General features: G+C 44.4%; 1 protein-coding gene across 1 annotated transcript in view; it reads right to left on the bottom strand.

Moving 5' to 3' along the window:
- Positions 1-16,962, bottom strand: part of zbtb47b (zinc finger and BTB domain containing 47b) — a 214,936-nt gene extending 197,974 nt beyond the window's left edge. The window contains 1 exon segment of the mRNA XM_036945625.2: positions 16,768-16,962. Within this exon segment, the coding sequence (XP_036801520.2) occupies positions 16,768-16,770 (3 nt within the window). The 5' untranslated portion in view covers positions 16,771-16,962.
- Positions 16,963-19,787: the final 2,825 nt, after the last annotated feature.

The following is a 19,787-nucleotide window of genomic DNA, read 5'->3' as shown; positions in this document are numbered from 1 at the left end:
CTGGTGGCTTCTACTTCGGGTTCAGATCCTCGGAGCTCCTACCCTCATCAGACTGTGAGGCTGTCTGAGTGACTGGACCATTTAACAATCGCCAGCTGTCATCATAGGCAGCTCTATGGTGAGAAACATATCGGTCCCCAAGGCAAAAACCCTGTGCTACCCAGTAGAACGAGTACAGGACATAACAAGGCTGCTTCAGACTGTTCTACCACAGATGCCGGGAGCTGACACAGTCATAGTCCATGTAGGGTCAAACGACATCAGGACGGCTAGCTCGGAACATCTGAAATTTGAATTTAAAGAACTGATTTTAGCATTAAAAGACTCAACCATCGTTGGGCCGTGGGTGTGAAAGATTCAGCAGACTGCTGGCATTAAACATCTGGCTAAAAGACTACTGTAGCCCTGCTGGAGTCACTTTAATAGATAACTTTGACACTTTCTGGAAACAGAAGATACTCTACAGGAATGACGGAGTCATTCCAAATCATCTTGGCTCCTGGACTCTGTCCACGCATTTCAAGGCTGAGTTGAAACAATGACTTATCAATGACCCAAGCCCAGCTCAGCTAATCCCTACCATTGTAACAATGAGTTGTCATAACGCTGCATTAAATGGGTATTTTCCTAGGGGCGTTGGCAGACACAATGTAAGTGACTTAATTTATGTCCATCTAACTGCCCTGAATACCTTTGTTAACTTGTTATGGCTGGGGGCAGTATTGAGTATCTTGGATGAATAAGGTGCCCAGAGTAAACTGTCTGCTACTCAGGTCCAGTTGCTAATATATGCATATTATTAGTAGATTTGGATAGAAAACACTCTGAAAGTTTCTAAAACTGTTTGAATTATGTCTGTGAGTATAACAGAACTCATATGGCAGGCGAAAACCTGAGAAATGCAACCAGAAAGTGGGAAATCTGAGGTTTGTAGTTTTTCAACTCATTCCCTATCGAATGCAGTGTCTATGGGGTCAAATTGCATTTCCTAAGGCTTCCACTAGATGTCACCAGTCTTTAGAACCTTGTTTGATGCTTCTACTGTGAAGTGGGGGCTCATAAGGGCTCTTTGAGTCATTGGTCTGGCAGAGTGCCACGAGATCGTGACGCTTGTTCATGTGAGAGTGAGCTCTGTTCCATTGCATTTCTACAGACAAAGGAATTCTCCGGTTGGAACATTATTGAAGAACTATGTTAAAAACATCCTAAAGATTGATTTTATACATCGTTTGACATGTTTCTAGACTATAACGGAACTTTTTGACTTTTCGTCTGCTCGTGCGTCATGAAGTTGGATTACTGGGCTGAACGCGCTAACAACAAGGAGGAATTTGGACATAAAGATGAACTTTATCGAACAAATCAAACATTTATTGTGGAACTGGGATTTCTGGGAGTGCATTCTGGTGAAGATCATCAAAGGTAAGTGAATATTTATAATGTTATTTCTGACTTCTGTTGACTCCAACATGGCGGACATCTCCTTGGCTTGATTTGTCGTCTGAACGCCGTACTCAGATTATTGCATGGTTTGCTTTTTCCGTAAAGTTTTTTTGAAATCTGACACAGCGGTTGCATTAAGGAGAAGTATATCTTTAATTCTGTGAATAACGGTTGTATCTTTTAACAATGTTTATTATGAGTATTTCTGTAAATTGATGTGGCTCTCTGCAAAATCACCGGATGTTTTGGAAGCAAAACATTTCCGAACGTAACGCGCCAATGTAAACTGAGATTTTTGGATATAAATATGCACTTTATCGAACAAAACTCACGTGTTGTGTAACATTATGTCCTATGAGTGTCATCTGATGAAGATCATCAAAGGTTAGTGATTAATTTTATCTATATTTCTGCTTTTTGTGACTCCTCTCTTTGGCTGGAAAAATGGCTGTGTGTGTTTTTGTGACTTGGCTCTGACCTAATATAATCAATCATGTGTTGTGCTTTCACTGTAAAGCATTTTTAAAATCGGACACGATGGGTAGATCAACAAGAAGTTTATCTTTAATTTGGTGTATTGGACTTGTTAATGAGTGAAAGTTACATATTTAAAAAAAATATTTTAGAATTTCCTTTCCATTCCGCCTTTTCAGCGGAATGTTGTCGAGGGGTTCCGCTCATAAGAAGTTTTAATACTGAGGTGGTGTGTCCTAGAAGGAAGACCACTGTTAATACTGAGGTGGTGTGTCCTAGTAGGAAGACCAATGTTAACACTGAGGTGGTGTGTCCTAGAAGGAAGACCACTGTTAATACTGAGGTGGTGTGTCCTAGTAGGAAGACCAATGTTAACACTGAGGTGGTGTGTCCTAGTAGGAAGACCACTGTTAACACTGAGGAGGTGTGTCCTAGTAGGAAGACCACTGTTACCACTGAGGTGGTGTGTCCTATAGGAAGACCACTGTTAACACTGAGGTGGTTTGTCCTAGTAGGAAGACCACTGAGGTGGTGTGTCCTAGTAGGAATACCACTGTTAACACTGAGGTGGTGTGTCCTAGTAGGAAGACCACTGTTAACACTGAGGTGGTGTGTCCTATTAGGAAGACCACTGTGTGCAGCTCACCCTGCACTATCAAATCTACTTCTGATGAACTTCCCAGTAGAGCATTAAAAACAATCAATCAACCTAGAAAAGTGCTAAAAATGTCCCATATTAACATATGTAGCCTGAGGTCCATGAAGTCAATAACTTGCTTTTTATTCATATTCTGACTATCTCTGAAACTCACTTAGATAATACCTTTGATGATACAGTGGTAGCAATACATGGTTATAACATTTACTGAAAATACAGAAATGGCAATGGTGGAGGTGTTGCTGTTTATATTCAGAACCACATTCCTGTAAAGCTTAGAGAGGATCTCATGTTAAATACTGTTGAAGTAATATGGCTACAGGTTCATCTGCCTCATCTAAAGTCCATTCTGGTGGGAAGCTGCTATAGACCACCAAGTGCTAACAGTCAGTATCTGGATAATATGTGAAACGCTTGATAATGTATGTGATATCAATAGAGAGGTATATTTTGTGAGTGATTTAAATATTGACTGGCTTTCATCAAGCTGCCCACTCAGGAGAAAGCTTCAAACTGTAACCTGGTTCAGGTTGTCAGTCAACCTACCAGGGTAGTTACAAACAACACAGGAATTAAATCATCAATATATTTGGATCACATCTTTACTAATGCTGCAGAAATGTGTTTTAAAGCAGTATCCAAATCCATAGGATGTAGTGATCACAATATAATAGCCATATCTAGGAAAACCACAGTTGGGCTGGGCCTAATATAGTGTATAAGAGGTCAGGCTGGGCCTAATATAGTGTATAAGAGTTCATACAATAAGTGTTGTAGTGATTCATATGTTGTTGATGTAAATAATATGTGCTGGTCTGTGGTGTGTAATGAGGAGCAACCAGACGTTGCACTTGACACATTTATGAAATCGCTTATTCCAGTTACTAATAAGCACCCATTTAAGAAAATGACTGTAAAAACGGTTAAATCCCCTTGGATTGATGAGGAATTTAAAAATGGTATGGTTGAGAGGGATGAGGCAAAACGTATGGCAAATAGGTCTGGCAGACCAAATGATAAATGGTAAACATGCTGCAAATTAAAAAATAATGTGACTAACCCTCTCTCTCTCTCTCTCTCTCTCTCTCTCTCTCTCTCTCTCTCTCTCTCTCTCTCTCTCTCTCTCTCTCTCTCTCTCTCTCTCTCTCTCTCTCTCTCTCTCTCTCTCTCTCTCTCTCTCTCTCTCTCTCTCTCTCTCTCTCTCTCTCTCTCTCTCTCTCTCTCTCTCTCTCTCTCTCTCTCTCTCTCTCTCTCTCTCTCTCTCTCTCTCTCTCTCTCTCTCTCTCTCTCTCTCTCTCTCTCTCTCTCTCTCTCTCTCTCTCTCTCTCTCTCTCTCTCTCTCTCTCTCTCTCTCGACGTAAGAAAGGCTTTATAAATACATTTGATTGATTGAGTGAGGGAAGCAAAAGTCATTCCGCTACCCAAGAATAGTAAAGCCCCCTAGGTAGCCTAGTGGTTAGAGCGCTGGACTAGTAACCGGAAGGTTGCAAGATCAAATCCCTGAGCTGACAAGGTACAAATCTGCCGTTCTGCTCCTGAACAAGGCAGTTAACCCGCTGTTCCTAGGCAGTCATTGAAAATAAGAATTTGGTGTTTGACCTGATAGAATGCTACGCAACAAGAATAGCAGTTAAACAAATTACTGATGATTGGCTCATGGCTGTCTGCTGCTGGAAAAACATATGAACATATAACACACATATGTGTTATGGCTTACCCCCTGCTATAATATGGTTACCCCCTGCTATAATGTAGACAAAGAGATACTTGTCTAGCAGAAAACAGAGGGTGTTCTTTAATGGAAGCATCTCAAACGTAATCCAGGTTGAAGCAGGAATTCCCCAGGGTAGCTGTTTAGGCCCCTTGCAGTTGTCTCAGAACATGGCAGCACGGCTGGCCCTTAAAAGTACATGCAGAGTTAACATGAATGACATGCATGCCAATCTCTCATGGCTCAAAGTGGAAGAGAGATTGACTTCCTCATTACTTGTTTTTGTAAGAAATGTTGACAAGCTGAATGTACCGAGCTGTCTGTTTAATATACTAGCACACATCTCAGAAACCCATGCATACCCCACAAGACATGCCACCAAAGGTATCTTCACAGTCCCCAAGTCTGTAACAGACTATGGGAGGCATACAGTACTACATAGAGCCATGACTACATGGAACTCTATTCCACATCAGGTAAATGATGAAAGCAGTAGAATGTATTATCAAAAAATATATATTGTGTAACTGCCTTAATGTTGCTAGACCCCAGGAAGAGTAGCTGCTGCCTTGGCAGGAACTAATGGGGATCCATAATAAACCCCAGGAAGAGTAGCCGCTGCCTTGGCAGGAACTAATGGGGATCCATAATAAACCCCAGGAAGAGTAGCCGCTGCCTTGGCAGGAACTAATGGGGATCCATAATAAACCCCAGGAAGAGTAGCTGCTGCCTTGGCAGGAACTAATGGGGATCCATAATAAACCCCAGGAAGAGTAGCTGCTGCCTTGGCAGGAACTAATGGGGATCCATAATAAACCCCAGGAAGAGTAGCTGCTGCCTTGGCAGGAACTAATGGGGATCCATAATAAACCCCAGGAAGAGTAGCTGCTGCCTTGGCAGGAACTAATGGGGATCCATAATAAACCCCAGGAAGAGTAGCTGCTGCCTTGGCAGGAACTAATGGGGATCCATAATAAACCCCAGGAAGAGTAGCTGCTGCCTTGGCAGGAACTAATGGGGATCCATAATAAACCCCAGGAAGAGTAGCTGCTGCCTTGGCAGGAACTAATGGGGATCCAAAATAAACCCCAGGAAGAGTAGCTGCTGCCTTGACAGGAATATAAGCAAATTTCTGTTTGAAAAAGCTATCCTTAGCTTTTCTAACTGCCTGTGTATATTTGTTCCTAACTTCCCTGAAAAGTTGCATATCGCGGGGGCTATTCGATGCTAATGCAGTACGCCACAGGATATTTTTGTGCTGGTCAAGTGCAGTCAGGTCTGGAGTGAATCACGGGCTATATCTGTTCCTGGTTCTACATTTTCTGAATGGGGCATGCTTATTTAAGATAGTGAGGAAAGCACTTTTAAAAGAATAACCAGGCATCTTCTACTGACAGAATAAGGTCAATATCCTTCCAGGATACCCCGGCCAGGTCGATTAGAAAGGCCTGCTTGCTGAAGTGATTTAGGGTGCGTTCGACAGTGATGAGGGGTGGTCGTTTGACCGCAGTCCCATTACGGACGCAAGCAATGAGGCAGTGATTGCTGAGATCCTGGTTGAAGACAGCAGAGGTGTATTCGGAGGGCAAGTTGGTTAGGATGATATCTATGAGGGTGCTCGTGTTTACAGATTTGGGGTTGTACCTGGTAGGTTCATTGATCATTTGTGTGAGATTGAGAGCATCAAGCGTAGATTGTAGGATGGCCGGGGTGTAAATCATGTCCCAGTTTAGGTCACCTAACAGCATGAGCTCTGAAGATAGATGGGGGGAAATCAATTCACATATGGTGTCCAGGGCACAGCTGGGGACAGAAGGTGGTCTATAGCAGGAGGCAACCGTGAGAGACTTGTTTCTGGAAAGGTGGATTTTTAAAAGTAGAAGTTCAAATTGTTTGGGCACAGACCTGGATAGTATGACAGAACTCTGCAGGCTAGCTCCGCCCCCTTTGGCAGTTCTATCTTGTCGGAAAATGTTATAGTTAGGGATGGTATTTTCAGGGTTTTTGGTGGCCTTCTTATGCCAGGACTCAGACACGACTAGGACATCCGTGTTGGCAGAGTTTGCTAAAGCAGTGAGTAAAACAAACTTAGGGAGGAGGCTTCTAATGTTAACATGCATGAAACCAAGGATTTTACAGTTACAAAAGTCAACTAATGAGAGCACCTGAGGAGTAGGAGTGGAGTTAGGCACAGCTGGGCCTGGATTAACCTCTACATCACCAGAGGAACAGAGAAGGAGTAGGATAATGGTACGGTTAAAGGCTATAAGAACTGGTCGTCTAGTGAGTTCGGAACAGAGAGTAAAAGGAGCAGGTTTCTGGGCGCATTAAGATAGATTCAAGGCATAATGTACAGACAAAGGAGTGGTAGGATGTGAGTTCTTTGGGGGTAAACCTAGGCATTGAGTGACGATTAAAGAGGGTTTGTCTCTAGAGACATCAATTAAACCAGGTGATGTCACCGCATATGTGGGAAGTGGGACAAGAGGGGTAGCTGAGGCATATTGAGCAGGGCTGGAGGCTCTACAGTGAAAAAAGACAATAATCACTAACCAAAACAGCAATGGACAAGACATATTGACATTAGGGAGAGGCATGCATAGCCAAGTGATCATATGGTCCAGTGAGTAGCTGGCAGAGCTGGAGACACGGCGATTCAGACAGCTAGCGGGCCGGGGATAGCAGGCTAGCAGAAAGGCCTTAGAAGGACGTCGCGACGGAAGAAGTCTGTTGGAGCCTCCTCGTGCGGTGACGTCGGCAGATCAGTCGTCATGGATCAGCAGAGCTCCATGTAGTAAAAGGGTCCAGGCCAATTGTCAAAATTGGTATAATAGCCCCAAAAAATTGTCTGATGGACTATTTCAGCTAACAGTCCGGTACGCTCTAGACAGCTAGCGGGCCGCGGCTAGCAGGATAGCAGGTTGGCATTCAGGGAACGTCGCAACGGAGGAGCCTGTTGAAAACCGTATCGACAATAAAAGGGGTCCAGGCCAATTGACAAAATAGGTATTGTAGCTCAAGGAGCGGCTGATGGACCTCTTCAACTTGCCGTGAGATGGGCCTAGCATAGGCTAGCTCCAGGCTAATTGGTGCTTGCTTGGTGCTTGCTTAGGTGCGGAGACGTTAGCCAGGAGAAGCCAGTCGGATAGCAGCTGGCTAGCAGCGATGATCCAGGTGAAGAGGTTCAGAACTTGAGGTAGGAATCCGGGGATAAGCTCTGTGTTGATTCGGGCTGTGCAGACTGGCAGGAGTTGTCCGGGCTAAAGGTTAGCTGATGACCGCTAGCGGTAGCTAGCTGACTACTAGCTAATAGCTAGTTAGCTGGCTAGCTTCTGTTGGGGGTTCCAGTTCTAAAGTAAAGAAAATAACAGATCCATACCACATTGGGTGAGGCGGGTTGCAGGAGAGTATGTTAAAGTTGGGGTTAAGAAAAATATGCAAAGAAAAAAGATATGTAAAGATATATACATGACAAGACGAAGACAAAAGACGCCTGACTGCTACACCATCTTGGATTTACTAATGTGACAATGTAAGTAATTTAACTTGCCAAGTCAATAAAGTCTACTGAATTTTGAGAGAGAGAGAGAGAGAGAGAGAAAGAGAGAGGTTGGCATGAAGGAATGCCCTGAATAGGTTGTTATGTAAAATTCTCAGCACCCTTTGATGGTAGGTAGAAGAGAAGGATGGGAGAGCGCGAGAGAGAGAGAGCAATTGTCTATTCCATTTGCTTTGGCAATGTAAACATACTGTATGTTTCCCATGCCAATAAAACCCATTGAATTAAATTGAGAGAAATATGTAGTAGCAATGTCTTCTATTCTGTGAAAAAGTACTTTGTAAAAATAAGGAAAACATATTTAAAGATGAACAATGCAGAAATCACTCTGCCAATTCCTGGTTGCAAAAATTCTATGTTTGCTTAATTTCAGTTTATGTGACAAAACAAAGCAAGTATATTGTAGAGAATCATTGTACCATCTAAATTACTGTGATATATATTTTCCATAACTAACTTTTCCATAACTCTTGTATTTTCAGCTGTTTGAAACTGGTGTACAAAAAACGAAAGCAAAAGACGCAAAAACTAAATTTAAGAACACGAAGCATAGAAATAGTGCACATAGAACAGACCTACAGATTATTCGACTGGTTTCAATGAGAATGACAGATCTATAACAATATGTCTATGTGAATTTTGTGGGGTCATCAAAAAATGTAGATAATGCTGTTTTAATAATTCTATCAACTGTCACCATCTATCAAATGTTTACAAACTTGAAGAACATGAAGGCAAAGTTACAAATTAGTCTGGTGGGGTTTTTACAGTGAAGATGAATTGTGACATTATTAAAACAAACTCCCCCCTTTCTGATGTAACTAAATTAGTTCATCTCTATTCTGAAACAGCAATGTAAACTAAATTAGTTAATCCCTACTCTGAAACAGCAATGTAAACTAAATTAGTTAATCCCTACTCTGAAACAGCAATGTAAACTAAATTAGTTAAACTCTACTCTGAAACAGCAATGTAAACTAAATTAGTTCATCTCTATTCTGAAACAGCAATGTAAACTAAATTAGTTCATCTTTATTCTGAAACATGGACAAAGCCCTTACCCGTGGTATATTGGCCATATATCACAAACCTCCGAGGTGCCTTATTGCTATTATAAACTGGTTACCAACATAATTAGAGCAGTAAAAATAACTTTTGTCATACCCGTGGTATACTGATATACCATGGCTGTCAAACAACCAGCATTCAGGGCTCGAACCACCCAGTTTATAATCCCTATTCTAAAACAGCAATGTAACTAAATTAGTTAATCCCTCTTCTAAAATAGCAATGTAATTTGAGTAAATTATCTAGAGCACATCAGTGTTTACCAACAGATTAAAGAAACATTCTGTGTCACATCAGCAAGTTGAATGAACCCATTCCCCTCTATCTATCCCTATCCTCTAACCCTATATATCCACACCGCTTAGCAGTTTACCCTCTGCATGTAAAAGTAAAAAGAAAAGTGAAAAAACAAATCTAAAACAACAGAACAGAGCTGTTTCCCCAACAGAACAGAGCTGTTTGACCAACAGAACAGAGCTGTTTGACCAACAGAACAGAGCTGTTTGACCAACAGAACAGAGCTGTTTTGACTAACAGAACAGAGCTGTTTTGACCAACAGAACAGAGCTGTTTTGACTAACAGAACAGAGCTGTTTTGACCAACAGAACAGAGCTGTTTCCCCAACAGAACAGAGCTGTTTGACCAACAGAGCAGGCAGAACAGAGCTGTTTCCCCAACAGAACAGAGCTGTTTCCTCAACAGAACAGAGCTGTTTCCCCAACAGAACAGAGCTGTTTCCCCAACAGAACAGAGCTGTTTCCCCAACAGAACAGAGCTGGCAGAACAGAGCTGTTTGACCAACAGAACAGAGCTGGCAGAACAGAGCTGTTTCCCGAACAGAACAGAGCTGTTTGACCAACAGAACAGAGCTGTTTCCCCAACAGAACAGAGCTGTTTTGACCAACAGAACAGAGCTGTTTTGACCAAAATAACAGAGCTGTTTCCCCAACAGAACAGAGCTGTTTGACCAACAGAGCAGAGCTGTTTGACCAAAATAACAGAGCTGTTTCCCCAACAGAACAGAGCTGTTTCCCCAACAGAACAGAGCTGTTTCCCCAACAGAACAGAGCTGTTTCCCCAACAGAACAGAGCTGTTTGAACAACAGAACAGAGCTGTTTCCCCAACAGAACAGAGCTGTTTTGACCAACAGAACAGAGCTGTTTCCCCAACAGAACAGAGCTGTTTGACCAACAGAGCAGAGCTGTTTCCCCAACAGAACAGAGCTGTTTCCCCAACAGAACAGAGCTGTTTCCCCAACAGAACAGAGCTGTTTCCCCAACAGAACAGAACTGTTTCCCCAACAGAACAGAACTGTTTCCCCAACAGAACAGAGCTGTTTCCCCAACAGAACAGAGCTGTTTCCCCAACAGAACAGAGCTGTTTCCCCAACAGAACAGAGCTGTTTCCCCAACAGAACAGAGCTGTTTCCCCAACAGAACAGAGCTGTTTCCCCAACAGAACAGAGCTGTTTCCCCAACAGAACAGAGCTGTTTCCCCAACAGAACAGAGCTGTTTCCCCAACAGAACAGAGCTGTTTGACCAACAGAACAGAGCTGTTTCCCTAACAGAACAGAGCTGTTTCCCCAACAGAACAGAGCTGTTTGACCAACAGAACATAGCTGTTTCCCCAACAGAACAGAGCTGTTTCCCCAACAGAACAGAGCTGTTTCCCCAACAGAACAGAGCTGTTTCCCCAACAGAACAGAGCAGGCAGAACAGAGCTGTTTCCCCAACAGAACAGAGCTGGGAGAAAATATCTGTTTCCCGGCACCAGGGAGGGCAGGTTAACACAGTGCTAGGACCAGGCTAACAGAACAAGGACAGGCTAATGGCACCAGGCTAACAGAACAAGGACAGGCTAATGGCACCAGGGAAGACAGGTTAACACAGTGCTAGAACCAGGCTAACAGCACCAGAGATTGCTAACAGCACCAGAGAGGGCAATAGTACCGTTTGTCCATTTCGAGACGCTGTAGCCAGTATATACAGTGCCTTGCGAAAGTATTCGGCCCCCTTGAACTTTGAGAACTTTTGCCACATTTCAGGCTTCAAACATAAAGATATAAAACTGTATTTTTTTGTGAAGAATCAACAACAAGTGGGACACAATCATGAAGTGGAACGACATTTATTGGATATTTCAAACTTTTTTAACAAATCAAAAACTGAAAAATTCGGCGTGCAAAATTATTCAGCCCCCTTAAGTTAATACTTTGTAGCGCCACCTTTTGCTGCGATTACAGCTGTAAGTCGCTTGGGGTATGTCTCTATCAGTTTTGCACATCGAGAGACTGACATTTTTTCCCATTCCTCCTTGCAAAACAGCTCGAGCTCAGTGAGGTTGGATGGAGAGCATTTGTGAACAGCAGTTTTCAGTTCTTTCCACAGATTCTCGATTGGATTCAGGTCTGGACTTTGACTTGGCCATTCTAACACCTGGATATGTTTATTTTTGAACCATTCCATTGTAGATTTTGCTTTATGTTTTGGATCATTGTGTTGTTGGAAGACAAATCTCCGTCCCAGTCTCAGGTCTTTTGCAGACTCCATCAGGTTTTCTTCCAGAATGGTCCTGTATTTGGCTCCATCCATCTTCCCATCAATTTTAACCATCTTCCCTGTCCCTGCTGAAGAAAAGCAGGCCCAAACCATGATGCTGCCACCACCATGTTTGACAGTGGGGATGGTATGTTCAGCTGTGTTGCTTTTACGCCAAACATAACGTTTTGCATTGTTGCCAAAAAGTTCAATTTTGGTTTCATCTGACCAGAGCACCTTCTTCCACATGTTTGGTGTGTTTCCCAGGTGGCTTGTGGCAAACTTTAACCGACACTTTTTATGGATATCTTTAAGAAATGGCTTTCTTCTTGCCACTCTTCCATAAAGGCCAGATTTGTGCAATATACGATTGATTGTTGTCCTATGAACAGAGTCTCCCGCCTCAGCTGTAGATCTCAGCAGTTCATCCAGAGTGATCATGGGCCTCTTGGCTGCATCTCTGATCAGTCTTCTCCTTGTATGAGCTGAAAGTTTAGAGGGACGGCCAGGTCTTGGTAGATTTGCAGTGGTCTGATACTCCTTTCATTTCAATATTATCGCTTGCACAGTGCTCCTTAGGATGTTTAAAGCTTGGGAAATATTTTTGTATCCAAATCCGGCTTTAAACTTCTTCACAACAGTATCTCGGACCTGCCTGGTGTGTTCCTTGTTCTTCATGATGCTCTCTGCGCTTTTAACGGACCTCTGAGACCATCACAGTGCAGGTGCATTTATACGGAGACTTGATTACACACAGGTGGATTGTATTTATCATCATTAGTCATTTAGGTCAACATTGGATCATTCAGAGATCCTCACTGAACTTCTGGAGAGAGTTTGCTGCACTGAAAGTAAAGGGGCTGAATAATTTTGCACGCCCAATTTTTCAGTTTTTGATTTGTTAAAAAAGTTTGAAATATCCAATAAATGTCGTTCCACTTCATGATTGTGTCCCACTTGTTGTTGATTCTTCACAAAAAAATAAAGTTTTATCTTTATGTTTGAAGCCTGAAATGTGGCAAAAGGTCGCAAAATTCAAGGGGGCCGAATACTTTCGCAAGGCACTGTACTTCCTCAAAATAGTCTAAGCTAAGCTAATCTACGCTAACTCAAGAAACCTGTCATTAATTTTGACTTTTTGCAGAGATCTTAGTCGCGCAATTTTATGTCTAAGACGTTTAGTGCAGTATTTCTCAATTAATACATTTTTATGAAAGCGAGTCGTCTACCATTGATTGACAAAGAATTTATTGAAGAATCCCTTCTGTTGACCAATCACTGAAAGAGGGGTGTAGACTTCGGCTTGACTCAAGAAAAAAAATGTGTGCCCAAACCAGAAAAATTACCGAATTCCAGAGCGAAAAAATACGTCACAAAATGTTGACATAATAAATGCACAAACTGGGAAGCATGCTGAAACCTTAATTGCACCAGGGAGGGAGGGCAGTCTAACGGCACCAGAGAGGGCAGTCTAACGGCACCAAGGAGGGAGGGCTAACGGCACCAGGGAGGGAGGGCTAACGGCACCAGGGAGGGAGGGCAGTCTAACGGCACCAGGGAGGGAGGGCAGTCTAACGGCACCAAGGAGGGAGGGCTAACGGCACCTGGGAGGGAGGGCAGTCTAACGGCACCAAGGAAGGATGGCTAACGGCACCAGTGAGGGAGGGCTAACGGCACCAGGGACGGAGGGCTAACGGCACCAGGGACGGAGGGCTAACGGCACCAGGGATGGAGGGCTAACGGCACCAAGGAGGGAGGGCTAACGGCACCAAGGAGGGAGAGCTAACGGCACCAGGGAGGGAGAGCTAACGGCACCAGGGAGGGAGAGCTAACGGCACCAGGGAGGGAGAGCTAACGGCACCAGGGAGGGAGAGCTAACGGCACCAAGGAGGGAGGGCTAACGGCACCAAGGAGGGAGGGCTAACGGCACCAAGGAGGGAGGGCTAACGGCACCAAAGAGGGAGGGCTAACGGCACCAGGGAGGGAGGGCTAACGGCACCAGGGAGGGAGGGCTAACGGCACCAGGGAGGGAGGGCTAACGGCACCAAGGAGGGAGCGCTAACGGCACCAGGGAGGGAGGGCTAACGGCACCAGGGAGGGAAGGCTAACGGCACCAGGGAGGGAGGGCTAACGGCATCAAGGAGGGAGGGCTAACGGCATCAAGGAGGGAGGGCTAACGGCACCAAGGAGGGAGGGCTAACGGCACCAAGGAGGGAGGGTAACGGCACCAGGGAGGGAGGGCTAACGGCACCAAGGAGGGAGGGCTAACGGCACCAAGGAGGGAGAGCTAACGGCATCAGGGAGGGAGGGTTAACGGCACCAAGGAGGGAGGGCTAACGGCACCAGGGACGGAGGGCTAACGGCACCAGGGACGGAGGGCTAACGGCACCAAGGAGGGAGGGCTAACGGCACCAAGGAGGGAGAGCTAACGGCACCAGGGAGGGAGAGCTAACGGCACCAGGGAGGGAGAGCTAACGGCACCAGGGAGGGAGAGCTAACGGCACCAGGGAGGGAGAGCTAACGGCACCAAGGAGGGAGGGCTAACGGCACCAAGGAGGGAGGGCTAACGGCACCAAGGAGGGAGGGCTAACGGCACCAAAGAGGGAGGGCTAACGGCACCAGGGAGGGAGGGCTAACGGCACCAGGGAGGGAGGGCTAACGGCACCAGGGAGGGAGGGCTAACGGCACCAAGGAGGGAGCGCTAACGGCACCAGGGAGGGAGGGCTAACGGCACCAGGGAGGGAAGGCTAACGGCACCAGGGAGGGAGGGCTAACGGCATCAAGGAGGGAGGGCTAACGGCATCAAGGAGGGAGGGCTAACGGCACCAAGGAGGGAGGGCTAACGGCACCAAGGAGGGAGGGTAACGGCACCAGGGAGGGAGGGCTAACGGCACCAAGGAGGGAGGGCTAACGGCACCAAGGAGGGAGAGCTAACGGCATCAGGGAGGGAGGGTTAACGGCACCAAGGAGGGAGGGCTAACGGCACCAGGGAGGGAGGGCTAACGGCACCAAGGAGGGACGGCAATCTAGCGCCACCAAGGAGGGAGGGCAATCTAGCGCCACCAAGGAGGGAGGGCAATCTAGCGCCATCAAGGAGGGAGGGCTAACGGCATCAAGGAGAGAGGGCTAACGGCACCAAGGAGGGAGGGCTAACGGCACCAAGGAGGGAGGGCTAACGGCACCAAGGAGGGAGGGCTAACGGCACCAAGGAGGGAGAGCTAACGGCATCAAGGAGGGAGGGCTAACTGCACCAAGGAGGGAGGGCTAACGGCACCAGGGAGGGAGAGCTAACGGCACCAAGGAGGGAGGGCTAATGGCACCAAGGAGGGAGGGCTAACGGCACCAGGGAGGGAGGGCTAACGGCACCAGGGAGGGAGGGCTAACTGCACCAAGGAGAGAGGGCTAACGGCACCAAGGAGAGAGGGCTAACAGCACCAAGGAGGGAGGGCTAACGGCACCAAGGAGCGAGGGCTAACGGCACCAAGGAGGCAGGGCTAACGGCACCAAGGAGGGAGGGCAGGCTAACGGCACCAGGAAAGGAGCGCGGGCAGGCTAACCCCGTTGACCTGACCCAGATATTATCCAGCAGAGCCTCCCTCTACATCCAGATGTGATGCACCATGGGATTACTAACTCCACTGCTGTCTCCCTCCACCTCTCTACACACAAAGCCACATGCTGCTCTAATGAGGCATCCCAACATGACCCCGCAGTCCATCTACCCTGGTCTGTCTGCACGAGCACAGCTCTCTCTATCTCTGTGTTAATCTCTCTTTCTCTCTCTCCCAGTTTATCTCGCTCTCCCTGCCTCTCTTTCCTCTCTCTCCCCCCTTTCCCCCCTCGCTCTCCCTTGCCTCCCCCCTCTCTCCCTGCCTCTCCACCTCTCCCTCTGTTATCGCATTCTCTCAGGGTCTTCAGCTGAAATCAAGTGTAATAAAAGCAACATAGGGTTCCCTCTTATGTGACTTATGGTTTGACTAGAAATATAAATATTTAAATTAGGTTAATTACTATGTTATTATTATTATGACACATACTTATCTCCATCTGACCCCTAGGACATTGCTGTCATGGACAACTGTAAATTAGAATATAGTCATTTAAAACTTCAATGATAACCAACTTTAGCATACTACTCCAACATATAAAATATTAACTTGTGCGATCAAACTACTGCAAAGAAATATTGACTATATGATCTCAGAAAGGAAAGAATTTCAGGGCCTGGCAGAATCCAACTAGTGCTCACAGTCTTGCGTTAGAATTAGACCTTCATCCATGTTTTGCAAACATTACATTTTCGAAGTTGTTGCTGACGTCATATTTTGAATTGTTTAAAGGTTAAATGATTAAATCTGAATGTTCAACGTTAGGCTTAAGTACTACATTAATATCGACATCTTAAGGTTAGGCATTAGCTCCGAATGGTTAAGGTAAGGGTTAAGGTTTGGGATAGGTTTAAAACAAAACTCCCATCTGCAATCCCAAACCACAACACACTAGCAAAACCGAATCCTACTGGAAGGTAAGCGGGCTCACTGTTGCCCCTAGGGTCCGGTTTCTACGTCATCTCCCAACATCTCTCAGACACGGAAGGACGTCGAATACTGACTTGTGTCACGGTGACCTGGCTGGCAGAATCAGTGATCTTGCATTTTAAGCAAATCTGTGATATTTGTGACCGTGGCGAGAGGAGAAGGATGGGGTTTGGGGTGGGCAGTGTCTCTAGACTGTGACATTAAGCTTTATGCTAATTTATCAGGGACAGCCAGTACGCAGATGTCTTGTATTGAAGTTCAGACGAGAATCACCTGCAACTTACAGAGACCACAATGTTACCATGTCATAACCTACAGACAGCGCATTTAGCTACATTGTTGCTGTATTGTTTACTGTAGGCTGCTAGTGTATTAATATAAATGATGAAGTAAACGTGTTATAACACAGCCAGCTGTGTTTTTTCCATAGTGGCCCGTTAGTTTCACTCTCTCTCCCCGTATGTAAATATTCACCCGTCACGATCTGATCCTTGCCGAGACATCCCGATATTAAAGAATTTAACTCTTTCTGTGCAACAATGTAGCTATCGTAGCCATTACATTCTTGTAACAGCTCCAAATGTCAACTTGAGTTCCATGCAAGTTGCAAACTTTACCACGAATAAGTAAATGCAAGAAGTAGCATTAATGACAAATAAAGCAACAAACATTGTGGGACAGAACTAGAGTAAGTTATCAGCCTAGCTAAGTAGCTCAAATGTGGAAGAGATCAAGAAGGGACCAAAAAATTATACAAACGCAGCGCTCTACTGTACCATTTTGATCCGAGGTTTCGAGGCAAAAAGGAGTCCCAATATAACTCCTTATGCATCGACTTCCGTTGGCCATGAAAATGTTCGTTGGATTTTCACATTTCTTCAGTTTCTTCTTCTCCTCAATGTTTTTTCGCCTTCCTAGCATTCAGACAGACAAAAATGCAGAGGCTGCTTTTGCAGAAGGAATTGGTGATTGGAGCTCAGGGATCATATGGGCTTTTTGTCAGAAGTTTTAAAGGGACACGGTACTGCATTAAATACACATTCAAACCTACCGATTTTTTTCTTCTTCTGGGTTTTAAATGTGTGGTTATTAAATTAGGGGTCTGTCAAGGCCGACCACTAATCAGCAGAAAAACATAAGCCCCTGTCTTCAAAAGGTGTGCTTCTGAGGTGGGAATGGCATAATGCAGACTGACACGGTGGAATTATAAACTGGTAAAATGATGTAATGCTGCTAGTTTACTGTAACCTACAGTAAAGGTTTCATACAGAGTGGAACATCCTGTGGAATAGGGCAGTATAGATTTGTTTTACTTTCACAGTTTTATATTGACTTATGACTGAGCAACAACTGTGATAAAGAACTGCTTGTAGAGAGAGAGAGAGAGAGAGAGAGAAAGGGAGGGAGAGAGAGAGAGAGAGAGAGAGACAGACAGACAGACAGACAGACAGACAGACAGACAGACAGACAGACAGACAGACAGACAGACAGACAGACAGACAGACAGACAGACAGACAGACAGACAGACAGACAGACAGACAGACAGACAGACAGACAGACAGACAGACAGACAGACAGACAGACAGACAGACAGACAGAGAACAAAGAAACCCCAGAATCTGATTAATTTCATCTCAGGTTGCCAGTCATCAGTTAGACCCCTGAAAGCAACCAAGACCACTGAAGGCATGCAGTGTATCAGTGAGACACCTGAAGGCATGCAGTGTATCAGTGAGGCCCCTGAAGGCATGCAGTGTATCAGTGAGACACCTGAAGGCATGCAGTGTATCAGTGAGACACCTGAAGGCATGCAGTGTATCAGTGAGACACCTGAAGGCATCCAGTGTATCAGTGAGACACCTGAAGGCATGTAGTGTATCAGTGAGACACCTGAAGGCATCCAGTGTATCAGTGAGACACCTGAAGGCATCCAGTGTATCAGTGAGACACCTGAAGGCATGCAGTGTATCAGTGAGACACCTGAAGGCATCCAGTGTATCAGTAAGACACCTGAAGGCATCCAGTGTATCAGTGAGACACCTGAAGGCATGTAGTGTATCAGTGAGACACCTGAAGGCATCCAGTGTATCAGTAAGACACCTGAAGGCATCCAGTGTATCAGTGAGACACCTGAAGGCATCCAGTGTATCAGTAAGACACCTGAAGGCATGTAGTGTATCAGTAAGGCCCCTGATGGCATGTAGTGTATCAGTGAGGCCCCTGAAGGCATGTAGTGTATCAGTGAGGCCCCTGAAGGCATCCAGTGTATCAGTGAGGCCCCTGAAGGCATGCAGTGTATCAGTGAGACACCTGAAGGCATCCAGTGTGTCAGTGAGACACCTGAAGGCATGTAGTGTATCAGTAAGGCCCCTGAAGGCAGCCAAGGACACAACCAGACAGTCTTTTAAAGGTGCACTATACAGAAACCGCCCCAACATTTCCTGGTTGCTAATATTCTAGTAGATCTCCTGATGTCAGTTTGTGACAAAACAAGCAGACTATACCATTTAAACCACAGATAATCATTACACCATTTAAACCACAGATAATCATTACACCATCTAAACCACAGATAATCATTACACCATTTAAACCACAGATAATCATTACACCATCTAAACCACAGATAATCATTACACCATTTAAACCACAGATAATCATTACACCATCTAAACCACAGATAATCATTACACCATCTAAAATACAGATAATCATTACACCATCTAAACGACAGATAATCATTACACCATTTAAACCACAGATAATCATTACACCATCTAAACCACAGATAACCATTACACCATTTAAACCACAGATAATCATTACACCATCTAAACCACAGATAATCATTATACCATCTAAACCACAGATACTCATTACACCATTTAAACCACAGATAATCATTACACCATCTAAACCACAGATAATCATTACACCATCTAAACCACAGATAATCATTACACCATTTAAACCACAGATAAACATTATACCATCTAAACCACAGATAATCATTACACCATTTAAACCACAGATAATCATTACACCATCTATACCACAGATAATCATTATACCATTTAAACCACAGATAATCATTATACCATCTAAACCACAGATAATCATTACACCATCTAAACCACAGATAATCATTATACCATCTAAACCACAGATAATCATTATACCATTTAAACCACAGATAATCATTGTACCATTTAAACCACAGATAATCATTACACCATCTCAACCACAGATAATCATTACACCATTTAAACCACATTTAATCATTATACCATCTAAACCACAGATAATCATTACACCATCTCAACCACAGATAATCATTACACCATTTAAACCACAGATAATAATTACACCATCTAAACCACAGATAATCATTACACCATCTAAACCACAGATAATCATTACACCATCTAAACCACAGATAATCATTACACCATCTCAACCACAGATAATCATTACACCATTTAAACCACAGATAATCATTATACCATCTAAACCACAGATAATCATTATACCATCTAAACCACAGATAATCATTACACCATTTAAACCACAGATAATCATTACACCCTCTAAACCACAGGTAATCATTACACCATTTAAACCACAGATAAATCATTACACAATTTAAACCACAGATAATCATTACACCATCTAAACCACAGATAATCATTATACCATCTAAACCACAGATAATCATTACACCATTTAAACCACAGATAATCATTATACCATCTAAACCACAGATAATCATTACACCATCTAAACCACAGATAATCA

This window comes from Oncorhynchus mykiss, chromosome 15, assembly GCF_057628025.1.
Source record: "Oncorhynchus mykiss isolate SJ-2025 chromosome 15, ASM5762802v1, whole genome shotgun sequence".
In the NCBI taxonomy this organism is placed as follows: domain Eukaryota; kingdom Metazoa; phylum Chordata; class Actinopteri; order Salmoniformes; family Salmonidae; genus Oncorhynchus; species Oncorhynchus mykiss.
Note: the sequence above shows the minus strand (reverse complement) of the source record. Positions and strands in the feature narration are given on the sequence as shown.